The sequence below is a fragment of the Arachis hypogaea genome, chromosome 14, assembly GCF_003086295.3.
Source record: "Arachis hypogaea cultivar Tifrunner chromosome 14, arahy.Tifrunner.gnm2.J5K5, whole genome shotgun sequence".
In the NCBI taxonomy this organism is placed as follows: domain Eukaryota; kingdom Viridiplantae; phylum Streptophyta; class Magnoliopsida; order Fabales; family Fabaceae; genus Arachis; species Arachis hypogaea.
In genome coordinates this window covers 139966825-139984859 of record NC_092049.1, presented here as the reverse complement: position 1 = coordinate 139984859, position 18035 = coordinate 139966825, and the positions used below count along the sequence as shown (strand labels likewise).

At 32.9% G+C, this 18035-nt stretch overlaps 2 protein-coding genes across 2 annotated transcripts; both read right to left on the bottom strand.

The window, feature by feature from the left end:
- Positions 1 to 342: 342 nt before the first annotated feature.
- On the bottom strand, positions 343 to 6997 carry LOC112744698 (cell division cycle protein 27 homolog B). The gene is made up of 16 exons (XM_025794400.3): positions 6758 to 6997; positions 5665 to 5737; positions 5359 to 5468; positions 5174 to 5220; positions 4935 to 5032; positions 4334 to 4638; positions 3935 to 4090; positions 3426 to 3633; positions 2946 to 3172; positions 2740 to 2805; positions 2418 to 2537; positions 2219 to 2295; positions 1617 to 1736; positions 1284 to 1503; positions 889 to 1170; positions 343 to 744 (listed from the first exon to the last, which is right to left on the bottom strand). Exons 1-16 carry the CDS (start codon positions 6860 to 6862, stop codon positions 694 to 696), a joined length of 2265 nt encoding a protein of 754 aa, XP_025650185.1. The 5' UTR covers positions 6863 to 6997; the 3' UTR covers positions 343 to 693.
- A 4523-nt stretch (positions 6998 to 11520) lies between these two features.
- LOC112744697 (uncharacterized) lies at positions 11521 to 15338 on the bottom strand. The gene is made up of 6 exons (XM_025794399.3): positions 15134 to 15338; positions 13999 to 14317; positions 13541 to 13686; positions 13062 to 13338; positions 12662 to 12934; positions 11521 to 12220 (listed from the first exon to the last, which is right to left on the bottom strand). The coding sequence occupies exons 2-6, from the start codon at positions 14305 to 14307 to the stop codon at positions 11735 to 11737; spliced, it is 1491 nt and encodes a 496-aa protein (XP_025650184.1). The 5' UTR covers positions 14308 to 14317; positions 15134 to 15338; the 3' UTR covers positions 11521 to 11734.
- Positions 15339 to 18035: the final 2697 nt, after the last annotated feature.

The window sequence follows — 18035 nt, the reverse complement described above, 5'->3', positions numbered from 1 at the left end:
GATCTATCAATCCAATATATTAAAAACTAATATGCCGTAATTCTAAATTCCACTTAAAAATTTGTCACATAAATTACTGCCCACACAAGACAAGACTTAAACTTTAACTTTTGCTTAAATGGATAAGTGAACTGATTTCTTAACAAACCCAATGGTTTGTGAAAATGTTATGCCACTTCAGAATCAGTTCCCATTTGATACATTAAGCTGTTATTTTTGCCATCTTTTAAATAAAATATTTAATTGATGAGAAGACACTATTTTTGCATGTGTTTTTGTGGGGTTGGCTGAGTTGCAGTTAGGAAACGAGAAGAATAATGAGCGATTCGACAGATCAAGTAATGTTAGGAGAGGCCACATACTAAGAGCCATGGATTTAAGAACAAATGAATGGGTTGACTAATGATACATTTTTATGTACTTTCCCCTGAACACAACTAATGATACAAGTATGGCAGCTTCTTTGGTAACTTGGTTACATCACATCCTCTTCCTATTAGCTTGTGTTGCAAAATCAGGTCACTCTCCTACAAATCCGCCAAAGCGTGCCGACGTGGCGCGAATTCTCGCTCAGCTGTTGGTACTGCTTCTATACACAATCAGCCAAAAGCACAAGCAGAGGCCAATCCTCATGACCAAGGATTCAGATGAGGATAACTTGCATTAACATCAACAATTATGAGCTTCACATTGCTACAAGTTGTCTTCAATCTCATCCGGAACATGCAATTTCTCTATGGCAGCCTGATAGATGAAATGAATATGCAGTTGCATCATCAAATATACATATATAAGTTGCAATTTTTTCTAGTAGAAAGATAAGTAAATTGTGAAAATTGTTGATGAGTTTAGTGTAAAACAATTGTTCTTTCTTCTAAATCAAATCACCTTGATGGCAGCAGCATCTGTAGCAGATGGTTTCAAATCCAAAGAAATACCATAATGAAGCATGGCTTTCTCATGCATGTTGCGCCTTTTATAGATCCTCCCCATCAAAGCATAGACACTACTTTCTCGGGGAGCATACTCTTTAAGTTCCTCTAGAACTTCCAAAGCCTCATCAAAATTTTCCAAGCTCATTAGTATATTAGCCTTCTGATACATTGGAAGAGGATTTTTCTTATCTGCTAAGATAGCCTTCTCCATTACCGCTAGTGCTTCCTCACTCCTCTGTCATATGATACAAGCATACCGAAGTTTCAGAATGCTGGTTGCAAAAGACAAGTACAAGCATAGAAAATGTAGTCAACTACTATATTCAGCGTATATAACAAGCAATCGACCTTTAAAGCATGCAAAGCTGTGCCAAGGTATGACATTATAACCGATGAGCGCGGATTAATTTGGAAAGCCATCCGAAAAAAATGCTCAGAGAACTCAAACTTCTCTTGGCGAAGATATACCATTCCAAGTCCATACCATGCATTATAATGTCTTGCATCAACCCTAAGTGCACTCTGATAGCACTTAATTCCATTCTCAAAATCTTCTAATGCAACATATCTGTAAGTACCAAGTAGAAATGATTAAAACTTAGAAGACCATAGGAAGTTGCCGAAGATACACTCAATCACACGGATAGTCATATGTAGTAAACAAAATGAGCATGTACGTACTCATGTCCACAAAGGGTGTGTGCATATGCGAATCTGGGATTTAGTTGAACAGCTCGCTGAAAGTTCTTAAGTGCAGTTTCATGATCTTTTTGCAGGCTGTAACAATTACCCATGGCACACCTACCAGAATATTTTAAAAACAATAATAATTAAAAAAACACTAGCATAAATCATAATAACTAAAATGGAACACCCAAATATAGCAGAAGCTACTATAAAACTTTTCAATTCTCAGCCTGTAATTTCCAAAAGCTCATTCATGTGGTTAAATGGTAGATAATGCTGTGATGGTAAATATTTTTATGAATTGAAAGGCTTCAAAAAACAGAGAGTTCAAATTAGATAGAGAAGTGAAATACAGGGACTATGGAATGGCCTTATACCTCATATATCATATATGCCAGGAATATGATATCAGTCCAAAAATAAATGCATTTATTTTCAATAAAAGTTACTGTTTTGATTCACAGCAAATGCAGCAACATGTATGCATGCGTGCGACAGATTTGGGCCTTCTGACAAAGTGAAGAAGGAAAATCGCAAGTGAAAATGACTCCTAATGGGGATAAAAACAATCACAAAAATGTTTCAGATAAGCCTACCAAGTCTGCGGAGCTAAGCGGTCAGTTGATATCAATTCCTGAGCCAAGTAACTTAGCTTCATATCTTCCTTTAGATGCTGCATATAGATAACAGTATTATGGTCAAACAGTAAGCATGCTGATTTGCATTTATAGTTTTCACTTGAAATGGAAGGACTAGTACTAGTAGTAATAATAATTAACATTAATATAGACTCACATAAAGAACTGTGGAGTACACATCCATTCCTTCCAAACTATAAGGCGTACTCTGACGAGCAAGACTAAATGCTCGGTCAGCTTCTAAATAATCAACTAATTCAAAGTGCGCTTTTCCAACCTGCATTAACAGATATTGAAGCATGCAAATAACTGAGATTCACCTGTCAAGAATTGCCAGCCTAAGAACCATTCGAGAATACAATTGCCAAACATAAGGAAATAACTATATGAAGCAAAAAGTTGGAATATTAACCAGGAATTCCTATGGAAGGTCGCCCGCAGGCGCCGGTGGGGGGCAGGGGGGAGGGAATCAAAATTACCTGGGAAAGCACCCAGCCAGTATGGTAATGCTTAGGTGGAACTTTAAGATAGGCATCCAGTGCATCCTGTTTCACCAATAATAGAATCAAGGACAAGGAACTTGTCATTGTTTTTCCTTTTCTGAAATCCCTAATACAAAATACTAATGAATAAATAAATATAAAAGCATAAATGATATCCTGCTTTCTCCAGAAATAATTAATACCTGGCACCTATACAAGCAGGAAAGTCTATAGGCGTCACCAAGATCTCTTAAAAGGGTCAATGCTTCTGAAGCACCAGTCATGACCTTGGAGCTGCTCATTAACTGTCCACCAACTGAAAAATTGGCTTCTTCTTGTTCTTGGGATTTAGTTTCAACAGCAGGCGAGGAAGTAGAAGTTGTTGATGTAACATTTAAACGAGAATCATCAAGAACATCATTGCGAACCCCTGAACATCATTGCCATATTAAATAACAAAAACCAGAAGGAAATAGAATCCAGCGAAACCATCACTGGCTGACTTTACCCTCTTGTAATACTTTTAAGAAAGTAGAATAATTGATGAAACAAATATGAACTCTTCAGCCATGATAACACATAATAAACAAATGGCTTAACTATCACCGCACAAAAAGTAATATTTATATAGGAAAAGAATAACAATACAAACAGACAGTGCCATACATAAACCTAATCATCACCTTCATCAATGTTTTCATTGGCCCATCCCTGTCCCTTACGAACTATCATGCTACGGAATGCCATAGAGCTAAGCTTTGACCCACCAAGATACTTAGAAGAAATATTCGTTCCATTTCCAGTTACCGTTGCATTAGAGTTAGCATTTGCATCACCAGAGAGTCTTGAACTCCGTCGAGGACCAGAATCAGAAAATAATCTACCAGAAATCTGGCACAATAATTCAGAAACCATTTAAAATTTTCTTCAAAATACACAATATCTCAATAAACTAAATGATCAAGCAAATAAACAAATTGTAGATACACTAGAGGTTTATGTTATAATACTTGAAGTAGTTCATATAAACCAGAAAGTGCAATGACCTATAAGAAATAACAAGCTTATCCCTCAAATAAGATATGATACGAAGCCTTTCAGGATCATTCATAGACCAATAAACAAAATGTATAACATCATTTAGTAATGCAAAACTAGTAGACAATAAAGCCATAGGAATTAGACCCCCAACCTTCCGTATCTTTCCTTCATCCACAAACTTTCTTCGTGGGGCTTGAATAGTAGAGTTCACTGACGATTTAGGAGAACTTTCAGCAGCACCGGTACTCAGATTTGGGCCATTTGGCTGCACATTCCTACACAAAGGGGGTGGAGCAACATTTGACAGCTGCAAAGAGGTGAACCAAAAATGTCAACATTTTGAAAGGAAAGATGGACATCAAGGCACATTCAGTAGACCAAGGATGTAACTACCATTTAGGGACCCATGGGCCACATTTTATCAACATTTCTGTATTTATATAATCATTTTCAAATTCGAAATTATGACATGATCATTTGACAATTTAACTTATCCACAATTTCTAAAAGCACATTAAGATGCATATAGTATGGAATCAGACTTAATTACCTGTGCAATTACTGGAGATGGAGTGTTATAAAATGATATGTTAGAGATGCTACTATTAATGGGTTGACTAGCAGTTCCCCCTAAAACAGATGCTCCATTATGAGTTCCAGGAATATCCTTTAGGCCTTGCATGTGTTTCGGTTGCCTTGGACTCGCATCATCTGAGACACAATGTCTGGAGTCAACTAGATTACTATCCTCAGCAGATGATTGTGACCTTGGAGAGGTGGAACAACTTAGGTATTGCCTTTGTACGCAAACAGCAGCAGCTTCACCAAAAACTGCAGATGCTTCTTCAGCAGCACCTAAGGATTACGGAAGAAAAGAAGAAGGGGGTAATGATCATCATATGCACAGCAATATAAGGAAAACGCTTGGGTTTACATGAAACTTCTTGAGCCTTAATTTTAACAAAGAACATATGTTTGCTTTGCTTCAAGCTGCCCATTTCATAGGATCAACATATACTCATCTCAATGAGAAAAGCATAACTATATAGCTTAGAAAGCAGACCCAAAAACTAAACAGCTTGGCTTCTACAATCAGTTCATTAAATATGTCCAGTGAGCATCAGAAATCAGGTCAACATCATTTTACGGACCTAATGTGCACAACTCCTCATATGCAGACCACATTAAAGGATCCATTGATAGTGCCTGCTTAAAGTGATCTATGGCACTTTTCCTTCTGTCAGTGTATCTGAAAAAGCAGCACAACAATCAAAAGAGAATATAGATGAATAAATTCATCAAATGTGTGTGAATGTGCGTCCGTGTGTAAAAATAGGAAGCAAATTTCAGAAAAACAAATTGACAATTGATGGGAAAACTGATCATCAACCTGTAAATAAGCCCTAACAGATAATGACCAGCTGCACCATTTGGAACCTAAATATTAAGGAAAGAAACAAAACCAAAGAGTCATTCAAGTTCTACCAAATGCATCAACAAATTGTAAAAAAATAAAAAATAAAAGAAGAAGAAGTATGTCAATGTGAAAAAACATTCTAAATTATCTGACTTTACCTCTGCACTAGGCTCATTAGCAGGACATAATGCCGCTTCTGCTTCACTTAGAAGATCCATCTGAAAGCATGATATTGCAAACAAGTATCGGGATTGAGCCATTTGTGTTCCTTCAAGCAATAAAGACAAAAAGAATAGCAAGTGAGACATAATAAGAAGCACTGCTATGAGCGAATAGCAAACAATGGGGGGGACAATGTAAAGAAAATCCACAAAATAGAATGCCAATGGAGACAACTAAAACTAAAAGGAATAAGAATGCAACTCCAAGCCAGGTTGGCACAAAAGATATTGCAACAAACATACCTTTTAAGATGGAATATGCAGAATAAGCTTGATTATTCTGCAAGTAACACCCAGCCAACAATTGAAGATTTGTCTGCACAGTATAAAAGAAAAATATGATCATAACACTACTAGAAAGAGAGTAAAAGATACCCTTCAGAAAGTCATGCTGAATACTCAACCAACGAAAGTAATGTTGGTTCGACGAGTCTGACATCTCATTACATATCTTAGACACCACAAATAAGAAGGTTCCACAACAAATAAAAAATACTAAGCCTAAACATATAATACATTATTAAAACAAAGCATGAACTTCATACTGACATATTTTTTTAAGTTGCTGTTTCTGCTGAACAGCAAACATTTTGTGAACAAAACTATTTGTAGAAGTACCAGGATTTTGTCGCACACGAGACTATATAATCATAAGGGCATGACAGCATAATGCCTAATCCTTAACCCAAAGACCCCTTAAAAAAACAGCTTCATTTATGACCAACCAAAAATACCGAAATTTCTATAATAAGTTCCAAGTAGTAAACATAAAATCCCTCCACTGTAACCGCACTGTGCACATAAGCAATATACCCAAAAAAAAAAAAAAAAAAAAAAAAAAAACTAAAAATTAAGCTTTTCTTATAACAAAACAAGACTTGCAGGAGGCAAAACTATCATACATTGTTCACTGTACCTACCAGTACTAGCCTAATTTAAACATATAAGAGCGCTCAGTTACTCACTACAGTGAACAAAAGATGATGCAACCCAGATATACCACGAAGCTAAGTTTTATTTTTTATTTTTTTAGTCGAATCCAAATCCACCAAAATAAACTACGATAGAAGAAACTAAGAAAAGGAACTTGAATCGAATAGCTGGTTCATAAACCAGAACCAATCAGTCTCTGCAGAGAAAGAAACAGAAGCAGCGAGAATAGCTCGCCGAGAAACAGCATGAAGTTCTTGCGGAGCTTAAAAAGGAACCAGGATTAAATTTAGCTCTTCTAAATTTTCCCATGGTTTCTCAGGAACCAAACAGAAAACTTTTTAAGGAAAAAGGGAAAAAGAAGAAGAAAAATTTTGAATTTAGAGAGAGAAAGAGAGAGAGAGACCTCAGTGGGGAACTCAGCGCAGAGACGGTGGCAGAGGAAGATGGCGTTGGAGTGCATGAAATGGCGGAGGCTCTTCTGCACGCAATCTACGAGTATGGCTTCCATGGATTCGTTGTTGGTGGTGGATCCTTCCTTCTTTCTTCTTCAAAATTCGATTTTTGATTCAGAAGAATGGAGAGAATAGGAAAGAGGAAAAAAGAGGGGTTTTTGGTTTAGTTTGGTTCTGTTGTTCTCAATTGAAATTTAAAGGTTTTTTTTTGTTAGTATTTATTTTTGGGGCAAATTGGGAGTGGCACGTGATGAGTTCTTCTATTTCAAATTGGGTCACGTGATAGGTTGGTCCTTTCCTCCTTCCTCCATCATGTTCATGAATCATGAAAATTTTTTTTTTTGGTGACTTCTTGAATCATGAATATGAATGATATTGATGAAACCCTCAATTCCAAAATTTGATCCGTTGCTAACAATAATCAACTGATATAAATAAAATACAGGAGGATACAAGGTTTGCCTAATATTTATTTCCGTAAATGTCAATATGATTAAAATCTTATTTGATCTCTAACTATTTTGCTAATTCTCATTCGATTCTTTATCGATTGAAAAATGATATTGTGATCCTAATAATTAATTCTGTTAGACATTTTATTTCTTCTGTTAATATTTTTGTCCAAAACTAATGAATTTTGTCAACGTATTACGTTAATTGTTGACGTGTCAAGAAACCATTTCAAAAGACAAAATTCTCTTGTCATGTCAGCAATACGCTGCAGTAAAATATAACAATTAAACTCCTAAAATTTTTTTTAAGAGACACTTAAACCTCTAACTAATTTAAACATAAACTTATAATGAATTATGAAGTAAGATAAGTATCCCAAAATTTCGACAAGTCATTATACCTGCTATTGTATTGATTGTTGACCTTGGTTGGTAGTAGCCTTAGTTTCTTGTTTCTTCTCTTTCTAATGTTGCAAAGTTGTTTGATGACATATCCAAGAAAATGTTGGTCTCGAATGGTGTTACTTTCACTACTTTGATTGATGGACAATACAAATATGAAAATTTGATTTGGCTTGAAAGAATTTTTAAGTAATGATCAATTAAGGCATTAGGCCGGACTTGATCATGTACAATGCGCTGATCAATGGCTTTTACAAAATCTGCTATTTGAAAGAAGTTAGAAAACTTGTGAATAAGATGAGTAAGAGAGGTTTAAAATCTAACAAGATCATGTTCACAATAATAATAGATAAATATTACAAAGATATGGACATGAAATTTGTATTAAAGATAAAAAAAATGATTAAAAAGAATTTAATTTGACGAAGTAGTCTTTACTGCGCTCATATAAGGACTTTATAGAGAAAAAGAAAGAGAAAGAGGAGTAAGGAACTGAAGCTGCTGCCAACCAAGGCCAGCAATTAGTACAGCAAATACAATGACTTGTTAAAATTTAGGGATACTTGTCCTACTTTATGGTTTATTATGGGTTTATGTGTTTATGTTTAAATTAGAGTTTAAGTGTCTCTTAAAAAAATTTTCAGGATTTAATTGTCCTATTTTACTGCACCGTATTACTGATACGACAAAAGACATTTTATCCCTTGGAATAGTTCTTTGACATATCATCAGCTAACATAACACGTAGGTAAAATCCGTTAGTTTCGGAGACATTAACGGAAAAGGTAAAATGTCTGATGGAGTAAATCGTTAGGGGCCGCAATGTCATTTTTCAATTGATGAGGAGCGGAATGAAAGTTCGCAAAATAATTAAGGGTCGGGGTAGAATTTTACTCCAATATTATTATGGCCATGCCTCTGAGCATGCGTTTACGTTTGGTACGAGATATTGAAAATGAGATTAAGGAATAAAATTCGGGATTATGTTTGGTACTTAAAAATTTGAACAACAATTTCAATTTTAAAATATAAAATTTTATTTTTTTAATACTTTTAAAATATAAAACACAGAAAACTAAAAAATTTTGTAAGATGTGAACTAAAACTTTATTAATATTTTTTTTCTAAAATATTTTTAATTAAAACTTGAAAATTAAACTCTACCTCTTTAATGAAAATTAGTTAAGGCTTTCTCCTTCGTTTTTTTTCTTGCATACTCACCCTCATCAAGTCCGGACTTCATAGTCGCCACCAAGATCAGCTCATTACCGGAGTCACTGTGACTTCCTTCTTCTCCATTTCTCCCTGTCTCCTGGTGTTCGTCAGCTCCTACTTTTTCCATTGTTATCATGTTGACTTCTTTGTAAGTTCTGCCCTCCACCTCGCGATCCCTTTTAAAAGGGCTAGAGTAGCAGCATCTATAAGGGAGGGTTATTTCTTTTCTTTTTTTTTTTTTATCAAAGATAGGAGACTTGAACTCGCAACCTCTTAATTGAGTATGAGGAGATTATGCCATTTGAGTTATAACTCATTGACAAGAGAGGGTTATTTCTTATCCTTTTAAGACATGCACCTTTTATTTTATTTGATAGCATAAGAAGATTTAATTATTGACTTTTTATCTATGTGATTAAGTTGAGAAGTTGGATAAATTATGTTTATTTTCTGATTAAACTTAATTATTATTTTGGTTATTTATTTATTTATTTTTGTAGTAGTTTTCATTTGTGGAGTTAAAAATTTTGAGGAAGTGACCCAATGTATAGAAGAAGAAATTTAAAAAGAAAAAGTGTTGAAGGAAAAAGAAAGAAGAGTATTTAAGTAATTTTATTTGTTTTAATTTTTATATATATTTTAAATTAAATATGATATTAAAATATAATTTAATTATATATATTTTATATTAAATATAATATAAAAATTTAATTTAATTTTTTATTTTTTAATCTTTGTTTTTTAATCTTAATTTTTTTTCTTAACGCATACTAATGATTAGGGTGGCTAAAAGTTGACCAATAAGTCAGGTTTTCATTTTTGACAGTGAAAAAAAAATGTTACTTGTACAATAAAATTTAGTTTTTGGTAAGCTTTTAATATTATTTAATTATTTTTTAATTAAAACATATTCTTATTTTTTAGATACACATTTATAATTAAGATTAATTTAAATTTTAAAAACTAAAATTTCTCTACCATCTTACCCACTTCATAGTTAGTTATTGTTTTCTTCTTTTTTTTTTCTCTTTATAACATGATTTTCTTCTTTCTTCTATTCTTCTATCTCGCTTCTTTCTTATAGTGACCGTGATTTTTTTTGTCAATTGTAACACATATAAAATTATTAACATATACAGAAAATATTTTTGAAATACATCTAAAATCATAAATCTAAAATTTAAATTTAAACATTAAAAAATAATTATAACACATCTAAAATTATGAAGTGATACACAAAATATTTCTAAAACATATTCAAAATCTTAAATAAAAAATTTAAACTCTTGCCGTGGCTGTAATTGCAGATATAACAGTGTTGACAATGTGAGAATTGTGATTCTTTAAATTGTTCTTCTACCTAAATCATTCTTCAATGCAAATTAGGATGTTGTACATAGCATGCAAAATCAATGTGATTGAATAACTAAACAGATACATACGGTTAATTATGAAATATGAATCACTTTCTCTTAAACACATCCAAAATACCTGAGATCCACTTCCAACGAAGAAGGATTAGTGACATTGATGAGGACTAACACGACGAGGAGGAGGACGAAGGAAGGCTACGGACTGAGCGGCGAGGAAGAAGGCAATGCCAAGGACGACTGAGGCAGCGTTGCAGAAGAACGGCAAAGCAGAAGAACGGCGCTGGGAATGACGCGGCGCCGACGAGGAGGACGGCGGCGTGGACGAATTAAAATTTTCAATTTTACTGAATTTATATTTTTGAAAGTGTATTTAAATGATAATCTGTTAATAATTAAAAATAATAAAACTGAAACAGAAATTTTAAATTTTAGATTTTAAATTTTATTTAGTTTGTAATTTAGATGTGTATTCAATTTTAAAAAAATATTAAATCTATTTAAATGTTTGTTTTATTTTTTTTTAATTATTGTAATAAAAAGTTGATTATTATACCATTTTTAAAGAATACTTAGAGGCGTTAAGTCAATTACTAAATACTAATGTCTTTTTTTTTTTTTGGTGTCATTACTAATGTCTGATTAAGCCACAGTAAACATAGGTAATTTCTACTTATTTACCGTGAGGTCAAAAAGTGGTAACTCCTCTAAAACAAACGTTTTATTCGCACTAGTCACCAAAAAAAAAAACCGTTTTATTCGCACTGCATTAGAACAGTACAAAACACAATGAAGCCGGTGTTAAACGCTTACCATAGAGATTAGCAGCGTTCACCATATTTACCGCTACAACTGCCACAAAATTAAAAGATGGTCGCGATTCGACCAACGACTGCTAAATAGTCGCTGCTATCTACCGCCTCTTTTGTAGTGAGCTGAGGCATCAAATTTGCCATGTTTTGTTTAAGAAATTTGCTCCAGGTCATAATCCGATCAACAAAACCTTCCTCCCTCCAAGTGTCAAGGTCTCTTTGAAGGGACGGATCTAACTTGTAGCTTATGAGAGCAAGTGTTGCTATTAATATTTCAGAATTTTTGAGATAACACTTGGAAACAAAATTTACAAGATTGATCACCTATCAATTAAATATTTGAGATAATTGATCTTGCCTCTATTTAAAATATGAGAATTTGTTCTTCACTAACTGTATTAACCAATGTTGATTATTATTCATTTAAATACTATTACTTTTGTCTCTTCTACCAACTACTAAGGGCATGAATCATTCTTTTTTATTTTGATTAGAACACTGATACATCTTCATCTCCAGAAAGGAAAACAACATTGATACACAATTCTTTTAATAGTAGTAGTGTTCAAAATTTGATGAGTTATACACTGAAAGCACTTGCTTTTTTAGGTAAAAAAAAAATGGAAAGTCTTTGGACTATTAGAATATTAACTGTCACAACACTCTTAATTTCATAGTCATGCAGTTACCACATCTATGCTGATGAATTTCTTTATAATTCCCATCATTTCACTTCCAGGAAAACGTCCCAAACATCCCCTTGCAGCTGCCAATTCATTCAGCTCATAAACTGAATCGCCGCCATAAGACTCGGAACATTTCTCTTTTCTCTCCTCTTGTTCCAAATCATTAGTCAAGTCCTCACCAGGCACAACACTGGGAATAGGAAAAGGGTCCAGAGAAGTGGTTTGAATGGTGGACTCGCCAATCGCACCAACGAAGTCTTTCAACCAACACATCGTGAATGGAACCGGTTCAAAGCTGTGATCTCCATACTCTACTGGAGTAGAGTGATCACCTGTGACACAAAGGTAAAACTGAAATTTTCCTGATGATTCTACTTCCCACAAAAGCCTTGCCAACTGCCCTACTGCAGTGTCTACAGCTTCTAATCCTTTGACTTTGAGAATGCTAGCTTTGTCATGGCCTGCATCATCTATTGCCTGTAGCACCACATAATATCTCATCACAATTCAGTAATTAAAAGAATACAACTTAGAATGCAAGCTTTAAGTAGTACTAAACACAAGACATTTGTTTGGAAATTCCCATAAGATCATGAAAACTAACGTTTCTATCAATAAAAATTCAAAACACTGATAAATATACTCATGAATGAATGAAACTAGCTTTGTAGTTTGTACCCGCGAAAGACGGTCTAACATTTTGAACATTCATCGGTAAAGATGGCAATTTACTCATCTTTTATGAATACAAAGTTTGTTTCGTTTATTCATAGATAGATTTGTCAACGTTCTAAATTTTTACGGGTAGAAATGGTAGTTTACTCTAAAGATCACTCTCTCATTAGATCATAGTCTAAACAACTATGCATTTTCCAAGCAAGTGAAAAGAGAGAGAAACCAAAGCTATAAAATTTTGACCTTGATATGAAGAAATCCAAAGTCATAGCCATCCAACCGGCCTTCTTTATGCTCATCCTCTCCAGGTACAAAAACTCGGGGGCAAGATTGCAAAGGAGCTGAGAGAGCCTTAGCTATTGCTGATGATTTTGAAGTTAGTAAAGTTCGATAATCTCCGGTGGCTCCCGGAGCTTCTAGAATATCAATACCAAGTGATAAACCCAGGCCAGCAATTATTTTTGTGGGAGCAACCATGCAAGGCCATAAATCATGTTTGTTTATAAATGGAGGAACCTGTAATAAAGATATACAATTTGAAAGACTAATAGCAGATCAATAGTACATTTACACTAATATCTTGTATAACAAAGGTTGCAGCTTAACATAACTGTGTAATATAACAATAACTGAAACATCATACCTCAATTCGAATGCCACAACCTCTTAAAAGGACTACATTTGCTATGTTCTTCCCTTCTGCGGCACGTTTAGCATTCACAGGATGAGAAACCAATATTTTTGTTATTTCCTTGGACAACTCATTAACGACATCAGCTGTGTTTCTTGCTTCATCAGAATCATCTAAAGCTTCGGCTTTCAAAAGTAGGCGGTTGTCCTTTAATGGGTCTGTTCCTGAAATATTTCCACTCAAATTTGGTCCTTTGACAACCACTCCACATCTATGTTCTGTTGCATACCTATGAATTTTTTAAATTAAAGCCAAATCATCCAAGATGCCCCAAAATGTATGTCATGAGTAATATATATAGATTTCTTTGCTACTTAAATTTTCTCTGGCAACAACCAAAATGTTCCCAAGTCTACTTCATAAAAATGGAGAACAAAAACATCAAAAACTCAATATAATTAATGCTAAGTGGCAACCTTAAGCATCTTCACCTGACTCTAACTTCATATTGAGGGAAAGATGGCAGCTTCATTCCGTCGAGGGCAGCACAAAGTATGGGGCCTTCTTCTTCGAAGTGCCTGTCAGCCCTCCTACTGGTGACTATTCCAGTTTTCTCATCAAGTGTTGCAAAATTTGACTGCAGAAAATAAGGGGGGAATCACCAAGTTATTAACATGTGAAATTCAGAAAAGCCTGAGATATAACTATTTTGCAATAGGAAGATTAAGAAGTAATCATAAAAACAAAGAATACTAAGAAACCACAGTTTTTGCGAGGAACATAGATATAACATCAGTAAGTATGTTGAAAGTGTAATGTCAAATTAAAATAAAGTATGTTCATATCTACTAAAAAATGATACCTCTGTTTCATTCTATTTGTTAAGTTCAAGTTTTTTTTCCTAACTAAATAATGAAAACAAACAGTGAGAATTGGGATCTACACCAACCTTAAAAGCAATATCACCAGGTGACATGGCCAATCCAGCCCCCATGGACTCAAATGCACCTCGACCACGATAATAAACTCTAGGATCATAACCCAACAAGGAAAGATGTGCAGTGTCACTTCCACAAGCCAAGCCAACCTCAACAGGGTCCATTAGTCCATTGATTCCAGCTGACGCAATGGCGTCCAAGTTAGGCAGTTTCGCTGCTTGAAGAGGAGTCTTGTATCCAAGCCTCGGCAGCGACACATCGCCCAGCCCATCTATCAGCACAAATGCCACTCTTTTCTTTGGCAGCTCTGGACTACTCATTCTGCTCCTTCTATTCTCAGGTTAGATATATAGTAGCAGTGTTAAACATCTAAAACAGAAAATTCTTAAAAAAAAAAAAGAAATTGCTGATATATTCAGCAACTTCACTCTCAGATGATTCCTTCACATAGAACACAAATAGCATATTATCGATTACACACAAAGATTTTACCTTTGAGCTATTTCACAGCTTAGAATACACCACCCAACACTTCATGTGTATTTTTCTAACAAAAATCTAAAATCAATTATTTAAAGAAAAATGGGACCTGCTACATAAAAAAAAGGGTAATAACCAACCAGCAGAAAACCAACAACAAAATCATAACTTTGTTTCAGTTTTGTGTTCAGTATTCAATTTAGAAACATGTGTATGCATTGATGTTGATAGTGTTCATTTGCCAAGTTAGAGTACGTACTGCAGAGTACTGTATTATTTATATATATACCATGTTAGTTAGGCAATTAGTTAAATTGGTAGTGGCTAGTTAGTTAGGCAAGGGTTGTATATAAGGTTGATATACACTGTAATTGTAATTAACTTCTCTGATAAAATAGCCACTGTTCCAGAAAGTTCTCTTTTCTACTCTTTCTTTCTATCTCCCTCTCCGTCATTGTTATTCACCATTTCTCGCCTGGTTCTTGGCAGAGCTCATCAAATGGCTTCTGAACACACTTTTTTCACAACTGATCCGCTTCTTGTGTATTTAAAAACTCACGGCAACAAGTAAAACGGGGCAAAATGAACATGCAATGAAAGAAATCAAATTTCCATTGATGAATTTGACAGCATATCAGAAGAACATTGAAAAATTACAAATGTTACCTTGATTGATCAATCAGCGTGCGGGATCCAGAGAGAATTGATGAAGATTGATGAAAATATGAATTGAGGGATGCTAATTACTTTCAAAATGACAACTTTATTCTCTTCATAGCCCTTTATTCGCACATGAACCAGAACTTATTCTCCTTGTGAGTGATTCTGTCAATAAACTAATAAACAAAGTTGGCTCAGGATTTGGTGGCTCAGGAACTTTTGGACCATTTAGTGGTCCAAGTAGAAAACATATTTTTGGAGTTTTTTTATCAATTGCTACGTAGTCTTTGAACTAATTTTAATTACAAATCAACCCCATATATTTTATTTAATTATAAAAATAGTTTTTTATTTTATAAATTATTATTTTATCAATTATCTATTATATTTATTAACAATCAAATACAAAAATAACAACCAATTATATCCTCCATTCATCCTAATAATTCCAATTGATTAAAAAATTAACTTTGATCTCGTTACATTCGTCCATGGCTTCCAAATTGTGTTTCCTTGAAATTCAATCGATTGGTTTTTCAAAACAATCGATTTAATGATATCTCAATCGATTGGTTTACACTATATCACAAAACAATCGATTGAAAGTTATAAGGTAGAATGGTAAAAAGCTTAAACCAATCGATTGTTTATACTTTCCAATCGAATGAATGTCTCCAAACAATCGATTGTTGTTGTTACTCAATTGATTGAATTGACGAAAACAACATGGATTTGCCAAATACAATCGATTGGAAAGTGATGATATTGAAGTTTTAGCCAAATTCAGTCGATTGGTAATGTAATCCAATCGATTGGAAGGTGATGAAGTTGAATGTTTTGCCAATTTCAATCGATTGATAATGGAATATCCATCTACTCAATCAATTGGTAATGTTCTCATTTTTCAGAATTCTGTAGGATTTTGCACAATTTATTCTATTCTACTTTCATAAATCACAAATAGGTTGTACAAATCCTCATTAATCCAATTTTTTTTTCAATCACCATGATCAGGATCTTATTATCTTCTTGCACCAATATCAATGTATTAACATAAGAACAATTTTTATCACTTAACTTAAATCATTGATCCTGTAGTTTGGTCTAGTTTGGACAAAGAAAATGTATTTCTACTAGTATTAATACTACATGACGAAATTATTTTGCTAACCAAATTTAACCAAGTTGGTTCAATAGCTTATTGGTATAATAAAAAACAATTGATTGAGTAGATGGGTACCATTACCAATCGATTGAAATTGGCAAAACATTCAACTTCATCACCTTCCAATCGATTGGATTACATTACCAATCGATTGAATTTGGCTAAAACTTCAATGTCATCACTTTCCAATCGATTGTATTTAGCAAATCCATGTTGTTTTCGTGAATTCAATCGATTGAGCAACAACAATCGATTGGTTTAAGTTTTTTACCATTCTACCTTACAACTTTCAATCGATTGTTTTGAAAAACCAATCGATTGAATTTCAAGGAAACACGATTTGGAAGCCATGGACGAACGTAACGAGATCAAAGTTAATTTTTTAATCAATTGGAATTATTAGGATGAATGGAGGATATAATTGGTTGTTATTTTTGTATTTGATTGTTAATAAATATAATAGATAATTGATAAAATAATAATTTATAAAATAAAAAATTATTTTTATAATAAAATAAAATATATGGGATTAATTTGTAATTAAAATTAATTCAAGGACTACGTAATAATTGATAAAAAAAACTCCAAAAACATATTTTTTACTTGGACCACTAAGTGGTCCAAAGGTTCCTGAACCACTGAATCCTGTGCCTCAAATCTTATTAATTAAAAAAAATAAAGCTTAAATATTTCTTATGTATTGATTAAATGATAGGTTGATTTTTAGAAGAATTTATATTAATATTTTGAAGAATAAATAGTTAAATTAGTTTTTAAAAGATTATGCATATTTAAATTAAATCTGAATTTTTTTAATTAAATTCATCCTTAAAATCAATACTTATTTTTACAAAATAAAACTTTATTGTTAAAATATTTTGAAAATAAATTTTATTGATTAATTATTCCAAAAAATTATTTAAATTAATTTTATTGATTAATTTTTAAAAAATTAATTTAAATAATAAATAATTTTTAGGAATAATTTTAACTATTAACTCTATATATAATAGATTCACATTTCTATTTTAGAAGATAACCATTTAAATAGTGAATATAAAAAATATAGTTCTAGTTATTTTACTTATAAAGTACAATATATAATTACACTAGCGTACAAACAAAATACATATAAATTAAAGCCTTTAGTTATCCACATAATCATGTCATTTAAAGGTATAAGTTGGCAAATGAATATGACTTTGTTCACCATGAACAAGAGATCATCAATTCTATCTAACTCTTATGGAAATTGTGCATAGAATCAATACTTTAATTGGTGTTTAAGAAGTGGTGGAATCAACCTTTTTTTTTTAATTATTTAAAGCTAAAAAATAAGAATAATGCCACCTTATCCTGATAAAATTATCCTGAAATTATTTATGATTATTCATATTTTCTTTTATGTTGTTTGTTGATGATTGCATGCTTAGTTTGTTGATTACTATTGTCTTTACCATTTGGTTATTGCCATGATTTTTTAAATCATTCTTCTGTGTAAACACCAAGTTGATATGGGAAAAACAATACCAAGCAAATATGAATATTTTTATGGATGATTATTTTTTTTAGAATTTACTACTTTTAAAAATACTAGTACTTAAAAATGGTCAAATTATATTTTCCATGGTTCTATTCTATGTCATTGCACGTTCATTTCATATTTGTTGCTCATGATGTTGATCATATTTGTTACTTCTTATGATTTAGCAATTATAAAATAAAATAAAATAAAAAACCAAA

What these genes read in the sequence shown, in the direction of transcription:
- LOC112744697 (XM_025794399.3), bottom strand. Translation starts at nt 14,307, where the DNA reads ATGAGTAGTCCAGAGCTGCCAAAGAAAAGAGTGGCATTTGTGCTGATA. An exon ending in CTGGTGATATTGCTTTTAAG is followed by an intron (nt 13,687 to 13,998) that starts GTTGGTGTAGAT and finishes TATTTTCTGCAG; the next exon opens with TCAAATTTTGCAACACTTGA. An exon ending in GTTGTGGCATTCGAATTGAG is followed by an intron (nt 12,935 to 13,061) that starts GTATGATGTTTC and finishes TCTTTATTACAG; the next exon opens with GTTCCTCCATTTATAAACAA.
- LOC112744698 (XM_025794400.3), bottom strand. Translation starts at nt 6,862, where the DNA reads ATGGAAGCCATACTCGTAGATTGCGTGCAGAAGAGCCTCCGCCATTTC. An exon ending in CTAATGAGCCTAGTGCAGAG is followed by an intron (nt 5,221 to 5,358) that starts GTAAAGTCAGAT and finishes CTTAATATTTAG; the next exon opens with GTTCCAAATGGTGCAGCTGG. An exon ending in CAATGAAAACATTGATGAAG is followed by an intron (nt 3,173 to 3,425) that starts GTGATGATTAGG and finishes AATGATGTTCAG; the next exon opens with GGGTTCGCAATGATGTTCTT.